The 17,405-nt window shown below is 33.1% G+C and overlaps 1 protein-coding gene across 7 annotated transcripts in view; it reads right to left on the bottom strand.

Moving 5' to 3' along the window:
* PDLIM5 (PDZ and LIM domain 5) overlaps positions 1-17,405 on the bottom strand; it is a 211,413-nt gene that overhangs the window by 83,327 nt on the left and 110,681 nt on the right. For 3 of the 7 annotated variants that reach the window (XM_051965053.1, XM_051965047.1, XM_051965048.1), the window contains exons 4-5: positions 4,532-4,574; positions 1,927-2,348 (exon numbers count right to left, since the gene is read on the bottom strand). In XM_051965053.1, coding sequence (XP_051821013.1) covers positions 1,927-2,348; positions 4,532-4,574 — 465 coding nt within the window. The remainder of the gene's footprint in view (positions 1-1,926; positions 2,349-4,531; positions 4,575-17,405) is intronic. The other 4 variants (XM_051965049.1, XM_051965050.1, XM_051965051.1 and 1 more) reach the window with 2 other exon arrangements.

Genomic DNA, 17,405 nt, shown 5'->3' with positions numbered 1-17,405 from the left:
ACTTGTTCAGGATCCCCCTGCCGGTAAATATCTCAGGCCACATTTGAGTTCAGGTCTTCTTGACTCAAGGATTGGCACTCTAACCATGATGCCATCTAGCTGCTTAAGTAGAGGAACAATGTCCTCTAATTCGGGGAATGAATGACTATTTCTCAAATATGCTACAGAGAAAATTCTTTTAGGTATGCATCAGGCTGGAATGACCCTCCCAGCCTGAAATTCTATAATACTTTTTTAAAGAACATTTTCTTTGGTTGTTACAGGGTTAAATTGTTTTCTAACTCTCTTTTTTAGATAATCCCAGCCATGAAATGAGAACACACATTTTTAGGACCCTAGTTGTCATTCAATTAAACACACACACACAAACACACACACACACACACCCCATACAAAACCAGATCTATACACAGTTGCAAGTCAATTAGACACTTGCTTTTTTCCTTTTCTAAGATTCATGGAATCTTGCCATGTTCTATGTCAGTGCCCAAAAGCTGTCATGACAGCAGCACAACATGAAACAAAGCATCTATATTATGTGAATTAGCATGCAGAAGAGATCATGTCAATAGAAAGAATTGAGTTTTATCTTCACTTTGATTATAGTATCTCTAAAATTGGCATTTTTAAAGCTAAAATGGGTATTTCTTATTCTTCTCCCTTTCTGTTATGTCCTGCTTTCTAGAGCCCCCAAGTTGGGGTGACAAAACATACTGTTGCTTTCTAGAGCCCCCACGCCAGGGTAATAAAACATACCATCTTAGTGGAGAAGTGATGAGGCAGGACCTCATCTATGTATTGAAAAGTTATCAAGAGTTTGTGATTATTATCTTCAAATATCTATTTTCTTTTTAAGTGTGAAATACTAAGTTCAAATTAATTCTGGAAACATCTTCATTAGAAGGCTATTATGAAGTGATGCAAAGTGAAGGGCACAGAGCCCGGAAAACAATATAAATGATGACCAGAACCATAGAACAATGATAATCAGCCTCCATGCTATGAAATTGTAAGATGCCAGATACATTTTTGCAGTTTCATTGCAGAGCTGAAAGACAATGGAGGTGGAACACTCTTTAATATGTCATACGTGGTTGTTATGTTGCTAACATTTGCTGAGCTGGTTCTTTTTTCTTTTCTTTTTGATAATTTTTTGTTATAAGGAGATAAAGAAGTAGAATCAGGATATTTCTGGATATAAAGGTGATGTAAGAATAAAAGATGTCAGTAAAAAAAGATTAATCATAACTGAGATCACTTCTGAGTGTGTGCGTTTTTTTTTTTTTTAAGTATCACTTATATAGGATAAAAAAGAATAAGCCTCAAAGCTCAGTCTCAGTGTCTTATACAGTTCCCAGGTTTTTCCCTTATTTATTGCATATAAAGGATTCAAGCCAAATTTTGACTCTGGCATGGTTGCTACTCTTTACATCTCTGATTAGAAATGCCTCATTTCTCCTTCAATTTCAAGTAATAAGCACAAGCTAGTTGGCTAATGTAAGCTCAATGATTATTGATTTTTAGTGATCACCTAAAAGCAGAAAGATTGGAGGATAGAGAATGGGATTAACAGAACCCTTTCCAGACCTGCCTTGCATTCTAAAGTGCCAGCTGCTTGTAGCTGAGGGAAAGAAAAACAAAACAAAACAAAACAAAACAAAACAAAACATTACATCATATGTCAGGAAGTTAATAACACATTACAATATGTAATTACAGTTATGTATTTTGCCATTGAAGTGAATGCTGTGTACACATAAACTCTTATTTTTTAATGAAGCAAATCAAACTCATATCTCAATCTCCCCCCCCCCAAAAAAAAAAAAAAATCTGAGTTTTTTGGATTTAGGTTGATGATGTTTTCTTATATTTCTTGAAAAAAAGGAGTCCTGGACAAAAGCAGGAAAGCGCCCTTTAGCCACCTACCCATTTTGCTGTTTATTGTCAGCCTGTGGTCCTCTTCTCTGCCCCTCAGTTAGCTCCTGGGCAGTGTCGTTGGCATAAGGGCTCGTGGCTGTGGGCTGCCATGGGACATTAACTGCAGTTTTAACAGAGCTCAAGGCAGGAAAAGGCTGGTCGGCGCTAGATTTGGCATTAGCATGCAGTCCAGATGTAGCAAATGGGGGAGGTGTGACAGCAGCCACTGGTGGAGGGGAAGCATGTGATGAAGAGGTCGCATGGGCTGGGGTGAAGGCAGATGATGGTGACGGGATGGATGTGACTTTTGGAGAAGATACAACTCCAAAAGGCCGTGGTGCCTTATTGTAGGCCAGGTTGGATGTGGAAGTGACTTTGGGCACAGCAGAGGATGCAATGGGTACAGGCTTAACTACTTCTTTGGGTTCTCCCTATGTAAAATAAAAATAAAACACACAGAGAACATACCAAATACATGCAAAAGATAACTGATTGAAAAGAATATTCAGCTGATATTAAAAATAAGGTACATTCATGTTAGCAGGCAAATCATTACTTGGTGAAAAATTAACAAGGAATATAATTTAGCATGCATAATGAGGAATCCTAACATGCATAACACAGATGCAAAACAAAATATAAACGTTTATTTTTAATCAACTTAAAGACATTCATAGAGGATTTAGTCAATTAAGCAGGAACACAGTGCTATTCATCAAAATTACATGATAAATTTAAATATAATTCAAAGTTTTAAAAGATTAACTCTTATTCCAGTCCCACCCAGACAACAAAGTGTTTTTTTTTTTTTTTTAATCATATATACCAGTAATCCAGGCTCTGAAATTCAATTTCATCTACAACTTTATTTGCTCTTCTAATAAATTCCACTGTACTACAATGCCCAGTATTAGCTCAGAGCAAGTAGCAGTATTATGTGCTGCATAGTTCTAATTCTTTTTTTAAAAAGTCATTATTTCTAATTCTTTATTTTAAAATATTATTTTTGTTTAATGTAAAAATTTTCAAAGTCCAGTGATTTTTAACCAGTTTCCAAAATAGTCATTAGATTATTAGACAAATCTTTGAAATGGTTCTTGCCACTTTTTTCATTAACATTAACAAGTTAATTTAACATTAATATGTATTAACATACCATAATTATATATATATAATACACACACACATATATATATATATTTTCAAAAACATAATCCTATTTCCATATTTGCATCAAAATTCAGAATCTTATTCCAATATTCGGTATGGCCTTTTATCATTTCAACATGAAATTTAGTATTTTTCATTTGTTTAAAAAAATAGTTTGTGTCATACTTTAGAGACAGAATCAAGGATTTCCTTTTTCTTTCTTTTTTTTTTAATAAAGTAAACAAATTAACACTGTACATGCTGTTAAATTCAACTAGTGTTTTATTTAGTTTTTGCAAAATCATTTTCCCACCTTTTAAAATTTGTTTCTAAAAGTGAAAACTCACTGGAAAAAGGAATATACTTAGAAATAAAGGTCATATAAAAACAAAATATGTCAATATAGTTAAAAAATAATATCATCAACATATTTAACATATGGGGAAAGGCCTTATCTTTTTTTTTAAGTGAAATTTTTCCTTCATGACATTTGGGGGAGGGAGGAGGCAGGAGGGGAAAGGCAATTAAGTGACTTGCCCAGGATTATACCACTACTAAGTGTCAGATGTCAGTCTGAATTTGAACTCAGATCCTCCTGACTCCAGAGCCATTGCTCACCTAGCTTACCCCATGGCAAGTTCTTGTTTAAAAATTTCACTTTCTATGGCAAGACTAAGGTGAAAAATTCTTGACTCTATATTAGTTTACTTAAAATTAAGTTCAACAGAGTACTTTAAGGGAAAAAAATAACTGAAATCTATGATTTCACTGGTATAGGGATTATCATTAAGGAAGCTTCTTTTATTACTACAGAATGATACCCTCTCTGCAATTTATAGTCTTAGGGAGTAGCATGGGGCCATCGAAAGTTTAAGTAACTTGTGTCAGAGATGGAGCCAAGGCTAAGCTATGCTGCTTCTATATGCAATTTTTTTAAAAGAATAAAAGATGACACCATATTATGATTGAGCCTGACAGCAAGAGGATAAAAAAGAACAATGAGTAATTCACACTTAACTAACCAACTAACAAAATTATAATGTAGGAATGCAGGGTAACAAGTCAAGTCATGTAAGTGAATAGGTAGAAGTCTTTGAATTATGGTTAAGTAGAAATCATTTTTAGGACACAAAAACTACCACCAAATGACTTCTGAGGGGTCCTCAAGAGTCTGTGCCCACATTTTGGATGTATATTATTGTCACCTTTTCTTAAATGTACTTTCTGAAGAAAATAAGACCTTGAATTCTTTAAAAGCTAATCTCACAAAAAACAAAGATAGTAACTGTATGTTTTTAAAAACAATTATAATAAACCTTCTAAATAAAAGAAGTATGAGGAAAATTATGCCCCCCCCCAATCAACTTGGACATTGGGGTTAACTGAGATAATATTTAAAACTAACTTGCCCAAGAGAGACCATTAATAGTTACACTCCTCTTTTTTTTTTCCATTAAAAACTTACCTTCTGAACTGAAACAGGTTCAGGCTTTGGTGTAGTAGATGCTCTGAAAGAAAAACAAGAAGGAAATGATTTCATAAATCACCGTACTTCTTCCTAGAAGAAACATCTCAAAATAAAATATTTGATATGTGATTTTGAATATTTCACTCCTTTCTTTGCAAAGATAAGGGTATAAGGTATAGAATATATTACATATACTATCAGACTCAAACGGCATTTAGTTTAGTTTTATTGAACTGCTTTTCCCAGTACTCTTTCCTAATTCTCGCCCCCCCCTCTCCCCTCCCCCCCCCCCCCCCCCCCTGCAATTGGGGTTATGTGACTTGCCCGAGGTCATACAGCTAGGAAGTATTAAGTGTCTGAGGTCACATTTGAACTCAGGTCCTCCTGACTTCAGGGCTGGTGCTCTATCCACTACACCAACTAGCTGCTCCTCTTTCTTAATTCTTTTTTCCAAGGGATGGTTTGGAGAAAAATATAATCAGAAGTAAAGAAAATATAAAAACAAAAAACACCAATAAAAGAATTGAAAATAAAACAAATGTTTGCTTAAATTGAACTGACAATGATTTATCTCACCAACAGGTGTTAGTTCTGATCCTTGACTTATTTAATCAACCTGGCACTCCTATCTCTTATCTCAAACTCTCCTCTATCTCAAATAAAGCAGAGTGTTTGCATAGTTCCCTACTTTGCAGAAATTTTAGAATGTATTCCCTTGAAAACTCAGATGTTAGCTGTACCCTTAATCACTGTATCTTCAATCTAGCAACACAATCATTGTGTTCTCAACAGTTTTCATTTAACTTTGACTTTTACAATTAATAGTTGGATTATAGTAGCCAATGTGTGCATCTATTTTGCAAGTTTTCTACCTTAAAAGATTACTTCAGAGGAATTTTTCAAGCCTGGTCTATATATTCTCTCCTTCTAGCCCTGTTACAAAACCATCTCTCTACATTCAAAGGATGTATATGTTCAGGAAACAAAAATTATGAGTAGCAAAATATGAAATAGAGGAAAACAAGAATAGGGAGTACAACCTGAATTTATTGCAACAAGTTAAGGAAACAAAGAGAGGTGGAGAACAGTGAAATCTTCCTTTCAGTGAAATTTCACAATAAGACATAATTGTAAAATCATTCCCTCACTGAAACTAGCAAAGAAATGATTAATAATATGCCACAATAAAGATCATGAATTCTTTTAAAACTGACAAATTGATTATCTATGTAACAATTTAACAAAATGTAAGAATAAATTTATTTTTCATATATGTGTGTGTATATGTATATATGTATATGTACATATATATAAGCATTTAGATCTTAATCCCCAAATTGGGTTCTGTCTGAAAAATTGAGTCAACAATAATAAATTATAAATATAAATATAAATATAAAGAAGCTGTGTTGCAGTAGAAAACCTGTTGAACTTGAGTACCCAGATCTGAGTTCAAATAGAGCAGTCATTCATATTTGTGTAATGAGGGAGTTGGGCATTATGGTTTTGAAGGCTCCTGGCACACCTAGAGTTACTCTTATCTGATGGCCCTGTCTGTCATCTTCATACAAAACAAAGACAAAAATTTTTACCAAATAAGTACATGAAAATTATTTCATTTATAGAGATTTTTAAGTCAGTAGAAAGCAGACAGGTTATGTTTCTGTTTCAAATGTGATTTTTGAAGATATCCACAGACTTTTAGATCTTATAAAAATAGAAATAATCTAGAACAAACACTTATTCTGTACTTGTTCTTATTCTCCCTATGTCATCCCTGATGGATATGTGGGCCTCAGACTATTTCCAAAGCCAATTCATACCCACCATAAGGAAGTATATTCCACTTCTGATCAACTCTGATTATAAAATGTTCTTTTTTATCCTAAGCAGTTAGCCTTACTATAATTTACCTAATTCTTACTTCAGAAAACAGAGTATATCATAAACTCTCTTCCAAATGGTAGCCTATAAATACTGTTAGATAGTTAAGAGTTAAAAACCAATCTAATCTGCCTCCCAATATAAAGTGTGATAGTCCTATAACAAAGTGAATGAACATGACTTACTGAGTAATGTACTTCAATTTTCTTTCTCTTATTCTCTCTTTCCACACTAGTTTCTTCATCTTTTAAATCAAAATAGTAAAAATAGGTGCTTTACAACTATCAGGATTGAAGTGGTAAATATCAGCTATTAATACTTCAGACACACTCATGACATCTTAAGTCTCATTTAGTCTTTCCCTCAATATTAGAGGCTCACAAACTATTACAATGCATGTGATGTGCTTGCTATCACTATTAGCTTTGGAACCATGACTTCGGGGCCAGGTTCTCCTGACCAGATGAGGTCAAGTAGCACAATCATACATGGTCCACTTTATCCAGATGACCCCAGATCTCACAATTCATTCCTTACCCCACCCTACTTAACTCTGTTTTTTATCTTCTTTTAAAAGAAGTAATCAAATCAATGTGACTATTCCTCAGAATAGGAGGCAGCTGCCTCTTCATTATGGCTTCATTGACCATGACATCTCAAACCTAATTATATGTTGTTTCTTTCTATAAGAAGGTAAAACCTTTGTAGTAAGAATCTGTCTAATTTTTGTATTTGAATTGCCAGGGTATAATATACAAAATTTTTTTCATCCATTTAGTACATTAAACTTAAGAGTGATACAAAAATCATAATGTAAGATGAATGATTAATTAGGTTTCATTCAGTTTAAAAAGGGATATTTATTTTAAGAGCTCTTCTATAAAGTTAAAAAAAAAAAAGTTTAATCATATCTAGAGTTGATCAGGATTGAGGAAAGTATAGATTTCTTGAAATCTTCCCAAGGAGTATTTTCTTTGATTTATTATTGTTCCTTCATTCACACATTCAATAAGAATCTTAAAAATTCCCACTGTGTCAGGAAATTTGAATTTCTGTCTTTTAGAGAGCCACTTTTTTTTTTTTAACCTTCTGAGTTTATTGTAGGAAGTAATGGTAATAGACACAAAGACTTTATGCCCCTTAAAAAATTAAATATAAAATATATATGAAGTAGTTTCTGGGAGTGTACTATTAGCAATTAGGGGGAATAAGCAGAGGTTTCCTATGGGAAGTGATATTATGCTGGACTTAAAAGAAAGCTGCTAGTTCTAATAGATGGAAGTGAGGAGGAAGTACATTCCAGGCATGAGGAACAACTTGTGTAAAAGCCCAGAGATAGGGAGTAGAATGTATGCATGGAAAATAGAAAAATGGAATGTACAATGCATGAAAAATAATTTGCAAAAAGAATGAAGAGTTTAGAGTTTAGTTATTATGAATTTTAAAAGGCAAATAGGAATAAGTGCAACACTAATTAAACATAAGTATTTTTCATAACTATATTCTTTAAGAGAAAACCCTACTATATGAATAGAAGGGAATTTTCATTCCCAAGAATCAAAGGTTATATGGGAAATGCAAGAAAAATAAAATTGTTTCTTTTAAATATATATATATATATATATATATATATATATATATATATGTATATATGTATTTGCTTGGCATTTATCCAAGGAATGATACTTTATCTTATGAAAATCAAATGAAAAGCCACTGATAGTTTAAAGATTAAAAACACTATTGATTTTTAAAAACCAACCATTTTTGTTTGCATTTTATATATAAGTGAACAAGTAAAAAGTATAGAACTCCCTTTCTACTATTCTGTTCCTTACAAGTAATTTTTTTCACTGTGCATTTCAAAGCAGTTAATGTCCTAAAAATGGCTCCAAGCCACAGGCTTAACAATTTGCTTATTGTTCTCCTTTTTCTTCATGTAAAACTAGTGGGCTTGAGCTAAGTCATCATGTTGAGATACTCAGTCTTAGTCCAGTATTATCCCAAGCACACATAATTAAAAGAACAAAGCTGTCTGTGTGATTGGGATGTGTTGTTCTGAAAAGTGATTGACTTTATAAAACAGGAAGCCAAAATAAAAATCCTTGGTACTTTCCAACTAGTCTTACTTAGATCATGGATCTTATAGAGATAGGTTAGAGAATTTTAGAAGTGAAAGGAATGAAAAATAATCTAATACAATCCCTCTTATATGGACTAGAAATCTGAGGTAAATTCGGCTAAAGGCTAAAAAGAATATAAAATAGAAGCAAAAATCTTACGTGCAAGCTTATCATTTTTCCAGATCTGAGTATAATTTTTGGAAAAATAATCACATAATTGCTGAAACAAGGATGTGATACAAAAATACTGAAAAGTAATATGCGTCAATTCTTGTAATCAGGAGACAATTACATTATCACATTTTAAAACTAATACATATCATCTTTTAACATTAGAGCTGCAATTTTGTATTAAAAGAAGTGCTCGTGACAACATCATCACAGCTTTTAAGTATTTAAAGTAATACCTAATTCAAAATTATCAAAAATGAAGTTTCTTTAGTTTTTAGTAGATATTCAGTAAAAATTCGTGGCTTCGGGGAATGAAATAAGAACCTCTCAAGTGCTAATTAGATGATAAAAATTATTTGGTGTTCACTATAGCTTATTCTTTCATTCATACACACCTAAAATATATGTCAACAATTATTCATAAGGGAGAAAGATTCTGGCTTCCCCTCTGCAGAGAGCCTCCATATTACAGTTTCCCACAGAACATCCAATTCTGGGACTAATGACCTTAGACCTCATAAACACCAGGGTACAACATTAATCACTTTAATTGCAAAGTTGTCAATTTTCAATAACAAAGCAACTCCCAGGGAGGGTAAAAGAAAATCAGAGCTAGCAGAGGGACTAGTTTTAAGGGATCTTCATGAAATCTCTTTTTATAGAAATGTTGAATGTTGTATATGTATATATGTTACATTTCAAATAACTGAACGTGAACACAGATTGCATTCTAGATTTCTTATTCATAAAATATGCCTTGGAAAAAAATACTACTTTGTTTTCAGTTATTTAGAAATCTAAAGAGTGATAGGTCCTTCTAAAATTAATAAACAATAAGAAGCATGGTCTGATGTCAAGTATGCTGGACTTAGAGCCAGAAAAATCTCAATTTGAATCCTGGTCTGACACAATTACCTATGTGACCTTAGGTAAGGCAATAAACTCATTAGTCCCTTGGTTTTCTCATCTGTAAAATGAGTGGTGGGGCTACCTGTAAGATCCCTTCTAGCCCTAAATCCACGAGTCTATGATAAAATAATAATAGTAACACTTGTGTTATTAATCTAGCTTACAAAACTCATGTGAGGAAAGTATAAATTGTATTATATGTGGCATTATAGTATTAACGTGATATGGCTGCTTTTAATAGACAAAAAAATTCTCTATGTTATTCTTAAAAGATTCCTTGCTGAGAGGAATAGTGGGGCTAATTTTTCTCCCTATGATAAGGAAAGAAATTAACTGGCACAAATCTATGACAGAAGAAGAGAATCAAAAGGGAATAAAGGATTCACTCAGTTCTAGTTGTGGGCAGGGTCCCTTTTCTTATGCAAAGTTTTAAAATAGGGAGGTCAGGAATACTACTAGGTATATCCCAGAGCTTTCTGCTCTATTCAATGGGTATAGAACAGAGCAGTAGAAACAATGCTGAACTGGGAGGATGAGAACTTGACACCTTATTCAAACCTTGGCTCAGACACTACCTTGGGAGTTACTTATCCTCCCCTATATCTCCATTTCCTCATCTGTAAAATGAAGGGGTTAAATCTGATGCACTAGAAAGTTCCTTTTTTTGTTCTCCATCTATGATTCGGTGTTAGGAAAATTCAATTCTGATTGTGAAAATTGGTGATAAGCAGTCAATCAAACAGCACTTAATAAGTATTTACCAGGTATCCGGCACTGGGCTAAGCACTGGGAATATAAAATACAAGGGGAAAAAAAGAGGGAGGCGAAAAAAAAAACCCTTAAAGGTACTGACATTCTCTAATGGAGAAGTCAACACATAAAATTAAGCTAAAAGTAGGTTGAGGGAGGCATGATGGAAAAGTGGAGAGGAGTACAGCCTAGTAGAAAAATTTCCAGAAACATCTTCTTACATGGAAATTATGGAGTCTTCCAAGCAGGTAAAGAGACTACCAACTGGGGGACAGAATACTTCTAAGGTATGAATTCTAGGTGTGAAGTGATCTTCCAGTATGAAGAGGTTTCTGGGACAAGGTAGAGAAGTCATGGTGGAAAAGTGTAGAGTGGGAAATGTGAGACTGGTAGGAAATGATGGCTGGGAAGCAATTTTTAATTCAAAGAAGGAAGGTTAGTAGGGATTACAGATTAAGATAAGCAGGCCAGTTTTGAAAGTATTATGTAGAATTTTTTTTTAAGCTGTATAAAGTATGGATTAGTTGTTTCATATACAATCTTCTGCTGTGCATGTAGAAATGGACTTTTCTGGTATTTAATTTTTTTTTTTTGGGGGGGGAAATACTTTTTTAGAAGCAATTCTTCTTGTTAACCAATTAGGAATCTTATCCAAAAGGTGAACCTTGGATGAGGAAATGAAAGGATTTTTCTCTAGGTCCCTGCTCTACACTAGTATTGCCATCTTTCTTAAGAGAAAATGACCATTAAAATAGCAATAATTCAGTTTATTTAACTCATTATGTCCATCTTTAATATTTCATCATAAGTGGAACCATGTTCTTTTCCATTATAGTATGAGCCTTGATAACAATGATGTTTTACATGTACAAAATTTACCAACTTTTTTGTCGTGTGGCAGCAATACAATCTGAATCAGAGTCAATAACCCAGGTTTCACCTATCCCTATTATATTAGTCTAAGAGAAATTTCATGCAGATCTTCTTTCTTTATCAGTACCTATATAAGCACTTAATTTTTGAAGGAAAAGTTAAATAAATTACAGGAGAAAATAGATAGTAAAATTATACCAGTGGAGAAACTTCAATTTATTCTCAGACCTAAGTAAATCTAACCATAAAATAAAAAATTAAAGAGATGAATAGAATTATAGAAAAATGAGAAATGATAGACTTCTGGAAAATATTGAATGGAGATAGAAAGGAACATACCATTTTCTCTGCTATGTGTGACACCTTCACAAAAACTATATGCTAGTGCATAAAACCTCATAAACAGATGCATAAAAGCAGAAATATTAAACACATCTTATCTTGAGACAGAAAGCAATAAAAACTACATTTAACAAAGAACCTTTGGAACATAGATTAAAGATTAATTGGAAACTAAATAATCTAATCCTAAAAAACAATTTTCTCCTCATATTTACCTTTTTATGTTTCTGAATTGTGTTTAAATGACAAATTTTCTATTCAGCTCTGGTATTTTCATAAGGCATGCCTAGAAGCCTTCTATTTCATTCAATATCCATTTTTTTAAATACAAGTTTGGATGGACAAATTATTTTTGGCTATCATCCCTGATGCTTTTCTTTCAGGAATATCATATTCTAGCATTCCTCACCTCCACCTCTGGATATCATATTATGTCTTTATGGTCAGGTACCTTTTATGTTTGTCCTTTTTTCTAAGCTTCTGTTTGATCTTGAACTTTATTTTAAGTTAGGCTCTACTCACTTCTAGAAGGGGAATTTCGGGCTTGAACTTCTCTTTTTAAGTCCTGTTGTCTTCACAACTCAATTTAGAGAAATACAAGCTTTGAGGAAGGTATCTGTTCAATGCCCTACTAATTTAATCTCCTCAAGTTTCTGACCCAAATTTGGGTCTGCTGAATTGGTGTAATCGAATTTCAATTTTGTGCTATTGGACTTTGTCTTGCCTTTCCTGATCTGAATTTGGTCTGGTGCATATGGAGGAGACATATTGGGGGGCGGGAGAGGGGTGATATTGATTCTCACTCCAGCATCAGAACTCTACATCCTTAGGATTTATTTTAAATTTGCATTTCAAAAGCACAAGAAGCAAAAAGACACAGAGAACTAGAAAATTGCTACTTTAAAAAGGCCAAAGTGTTCCACTAGATCCAGCTCATCTCCAGTCTCTTGTCACCACTACTGGGGGGAAAGTGAGGCAGATGACCTTGCACAGCCCTCCCTCATCTAAATAAATCTAATTCACACCTCCCTGATATTATAGACCTCTTCAAGAACAAAGGACAAACAACAATCCCAAAGAAAGAATATCTAATTCCTATCAGGCATCAAGGATGCAATGAAAAATATGGTTCAAATCCCTTCTCTGACACATACAGACTACATGACCCTGGCCAAATATCTTCAAGCAATTCTCTAAGAATATAAATAATTACAAGACTGGTACTGATAGGATTAGTAGGAGTATCTTACTGGGAGTTCCCTATACTAGTAGAATACTAGTAGTCTGGTCTTAAAAAAAAAAAAAAAATTGAAAGGATACTTAACACTTATCAACAAAATCTCTGAATCCACCACAATTTGGCTAATGTCAATTTAATCAACAAATGTTTATTGTTCATGGCACTGTGCTAGAAGATGAAATACAATTTATCCATAAAATCATTTGGGGAGAAAAAAAAAATCACAATTACATGTACCTTCCAACCCCCAGCACACGAGGAAAAGGAAATTTTACTGTCTTATTTATAACAGTCCATTGGAAGCTAAAAATTTTATAGCAGAACTTAATCAGAGAGTCTTCCAAAAATACAGATATAGAAAGAGATTAACTCTAAGATAACCAGAACCCAAATTAAATATAATAGAGTCATGGAAAAATAAGAATCAATAAAGTTCCATTTCATTCAATGTTAAATAAAAAACCTTTTCTTAAAGATTAATTGTGGGTGTACTTCAAACTGTTTGGGATCTTCCACATAAATTGTGTTAGTTGTGCCATATTCTAGAATCATAAGATTAGGAGGAATCTCTAAATCAATTGTCATTTAGTACCTGAGTAGCAACATTCCTCTTCAACAACCAAGATAAGGGAGAAGTTTTAATAATATCCAGTGACCAAACGATCAGTAGCTCCTCAGAAAAGCCTTTTTAATTTTGATATACCTCACTAAAGGATCTGATCCAGTTCTCATCTCTATGGTCAGTAGAAATTATTATTATTAATTTCTGCACTTTCTGTGACAACATTAACTTAGGAGGGAAACATCTCTAATATATATTACTGTTTGTTTTTTTTTTCTTGAAAAGCCTTCTCTTCCAACTAAGTAGTTTAGAAGGATAGAGTAGTGGGCCTGTAGTCAGGAAGATCTGAGTTCAAATTCATCCTCAGACACTTACAAGTTGTGTGATATTGGACAAATCATTTAACCTCTGCCTCAGCTTCCTCATCTATAAAAATGGGAATAACAATAGTACCTAACTCCCAAAATTGTTGTGAGAACCAAATAAGATAATATTTGTAGTGTTTGGCTCAATGCCTAGTACATAATAAGTGCATAATAAATGCTTTTCTCCTTTCTTTTCTTTCTTTTTCTCTTCTCCTAAGCTAAACAATAAAATAAAATAAAAAATAAAAATAAAAACATTTTAAACAAAGGCAAATGTCATGATCCACTATGCTATGGAAGAACAAACAAGAAGGAAATCAATAAATGGTTATAATTTCTGTTTCACTTTATTAGCTTGCTTTCTTGCTGTGAAAATCTCACTAGTTCTTATTCAAACTGGAATTAGTAAAATGGACATCACTATTCCAAATATGTCTTTTTGTCATAGATTTTTTTTTACAGAGCTGTTCCTTGGTGTAGGCTTAAGGTCCACATGCTAAAGGAGGATGGGTTGAGAAGAAAGGAAAAAAACAGTGTGTGCAATGATTCTGCAAGGCCTGCTTTTTTATTTATCTCTTATCTATTTTCTGTCATTTACTTTTTCTCTTCCTCCCTACTCTCCATTATGCCTCAAATATATCAATACCAGTGACATAATCTTTTATCCCAGAGAGAAGATAACTTCTCTTGAAAAGTACTCAGGCACATAGCAAAGAATGAAGTAAATGATATAACATAAAAGATACATGAGTCAATATTGAAAATGGAAGCCTCGCTTAATTATTAGGGAGAATTTAATTGTAAGCCAAGGAAGAGGAAGGTCAAGAGAGATTCATTAGTGTAGATTTCCTCCTAGAATAAACAATATTATCATTAGTAGCTTTACTAAAACAAAAATTAAAAAATATTAATTAGCCATTTTACTTAATAAATAGGGATTTATTTCCTCTCCTGATAGTACAGTTTGTGATGATACATTGAAAGGTTGTAAACAAGAGTTGCCATATTAGAATCTAATTAAAGATAACTACAAAATGTCTCTTAGGTTCTTAGAGGAAGTCTGGCAATTGCTAAAAAGTATTTTCTTTTTATAAACAAGTAACAGTAGATCCATCCTCCTCCCCATTCTCCCCTCCAAGTGCCAATGCTTAGTTACCAGGAGAATATTTAAATGAAAAATGTGTTGATGATCTCATTTCAGTAATTTCTCTAAGCAAGAAGCTTAATGGTTAACATAAGATTTTTAGCTAGATAGTGTTGGAAAATTAAAATTGTGAGGCTCTGTGACAGCCACTGATTACCTAATACTTTCAATTATGGAATTCTTATTAAAACTAATTTTGAGGATAGAGATTTTTAGATAGGATATGGGGGTACCATAATGTGGTAGAAAAATGGAGACCCTAGCTTCAAACATACTCTACTTTTCAAACAATATCAAGTTATTTAACTTCTCAGTGTCTCAATTTTCATCAGCAAAGTGAGGGTGTGGGATGAGATGGCTTCTAAGATTACTACCAGCCCTAAAAGATAATATTTTAGAAAATCAATAAATTTCCAGAAGTTTCCTGAACAATATCTTCTAAGCCTATATATGATAGTCAATGATTCAGGAATCATTGTCAGGAAGACAAAGAACATTTACAGATTCAATACTTTTTACTAAATTTTTCATAATTCTTAACATAACAAACATTACCTTTTCATATCCAAACAGAAATAGTGTTATAAAATTGTGATTCAACACTGTTTATAAGTTATGTTTTTGTTTTTTAAATGTATAACAAATTCAAGATACTACTTTCAAAAATGAGTTCCTTGTGTATGTTTTCCTCTGAATCTCCTGTTCTTTTCTAATCAAAGATACAAATGGAGCATTTATTTGTTAAGGGGTTATTATGTGCTAGGCACAGTGTAAGGCACTGCAGATATAAAGAAAAAAATGAAACCAGTCTTGCTTTCAAGGAAGGCACATTAAAAAGCCCTTAAAAAGGCTCTTTATATATTAAGGAAGACAACTTTGGGGGAAGGGTGGCATTTGAAGCTGAGGGGATCAGGAAAATATGCATGCAGGAAATGGTGTCTGAGCAGTTTAGAAAGAAACAAAGGCTACTCTTAGAAGGCACAGGTAAAAAGAGACTGCAAATGGACAGAAAACTGTCAGTGATTAAACAAGAGGTAGAAGGCAATATGAATTTCCTTTGGGAAATTATGAAATTTCTTTAAATAACCCAGATTTTCTTGAAACACAGGCTGAACACCAAAACCCAATCCCTAGTAGGTAAACAAAGAACACAAGCAGTTTTCTAAAAAAAATTCCAACTATACAGGGGCATATGAAAATATGTTCTTAATCATTAAGAACAAGAAAAATGTACATTAAAACATGCCTCAAGTTTCACTTTATACCTACCATGCAAGCCAGCCTAGATGACAAGATTTGGAAAGTCAATATGAAGGAGCTATGAAAAGATACTATTCTGTTGATAGTTATGCATTAATCCAACAGTTCTAGATTTTAGTTTAGAAATATGCAAGTAAAATGACTGTATTATCTATTCCTTCTGACCCAATGTTTCTACTACTGGTCATGTATCCAAAAAAAGTCAGTCACAAAAAAAAAGATCTGATGTAACAAAAAGAACTTTGAAGGAAAATTGGCACACACTGATTGGAAAAATGTTGAAGAAAAAACCATGGCATATGAATCCAATGGAATATTGACTACAATAATGCAAATGAAAGGACTAATTAAAAAGGGCTAAACTTGAGTAACTGGAAAAATATGGAAGAACAGATAATGAAACACATCTATCTCTGATGAAAGACAAGGACACACTACATAGTCTACAATGTCAGATTAGTCGTTGGATAGTATGTTTTTGCTAAATTTCTATTTTTTTTGTCATAAGGGATTAACAAACTAGGAGTGGCTGTTGTCCTTCATTTTTGAAGAGGCTCAAAATGATAAAATTGATGAGTCGAGTTACATTGTGTCCGACTGTGGCTGATCAAATCAATACAAGCTTGGAAGGCTCTGCCACAGATCGGACACATATAGTCCATATGAACATTTGGTGTGGCTTCTCTGAGGAACAGGAGGAAGAAATATACAAAATGATAGTGAGGTAACCATAAAAAGTATGAATAAAATGTATTTAAAATAAATAAGATAAAGGCTTGTTTAAAAATACCAACATTGTATCTATACTATTGTATAGCTTTACGTCATAGAATATAATAATTTCCAAAGAATTAGAAGTAACATTCAAAAACAATGGGGAGTCATATGGTGGAAATGAACAGATTTTTAACACAATGAATTAAGAATATAAAGAAGAACAGGAATAAAAGATGTATGGGATAGAATATGTGATAGAAAAAGAAAATGGGCTAGTCACATGGTAAAAGTGAAGGATATCTAATGGATTGTGCATGTACTGTTTGGTATGTTTTGGATGTCAAAAGAAGATAAGATCATAGTAGCTGGATCCCCAATGGTTAACTTAGAAGACATGGGCAAAAGCAACATCAGATGTGTAGAAATGAAAGGACTGGCTTTGTATCACTGAAGGGAATAGCCATTTAAGGGAACAGATCCATTTTAATATTTGGAATATCTGAAAGTCTAGGCTAACTAGTTCATAAAGTA

This window comes from Antechinus flavipes, chromosome 6 (genome assembly GCF_016432865.1).
Source record: "Antechinus flavipes isolate AdamAnt ecotype Samford, QLD, Australia chromosome 6, AdamAnt_v2, whole genome shotgun sequence".
Classification (NCBI taxonomy): domain Eukaryota; kingdom Metazoa; phylum Chordata; class Mammalia; order Dasyuromorphia; family Dasyuridae; genus Antechinus; species Antechinus flavipes.
Note: the sequence above shows the minus strand (reverse complement) of the source record. Positions and strands in the feature narration are given on the sequence as shown.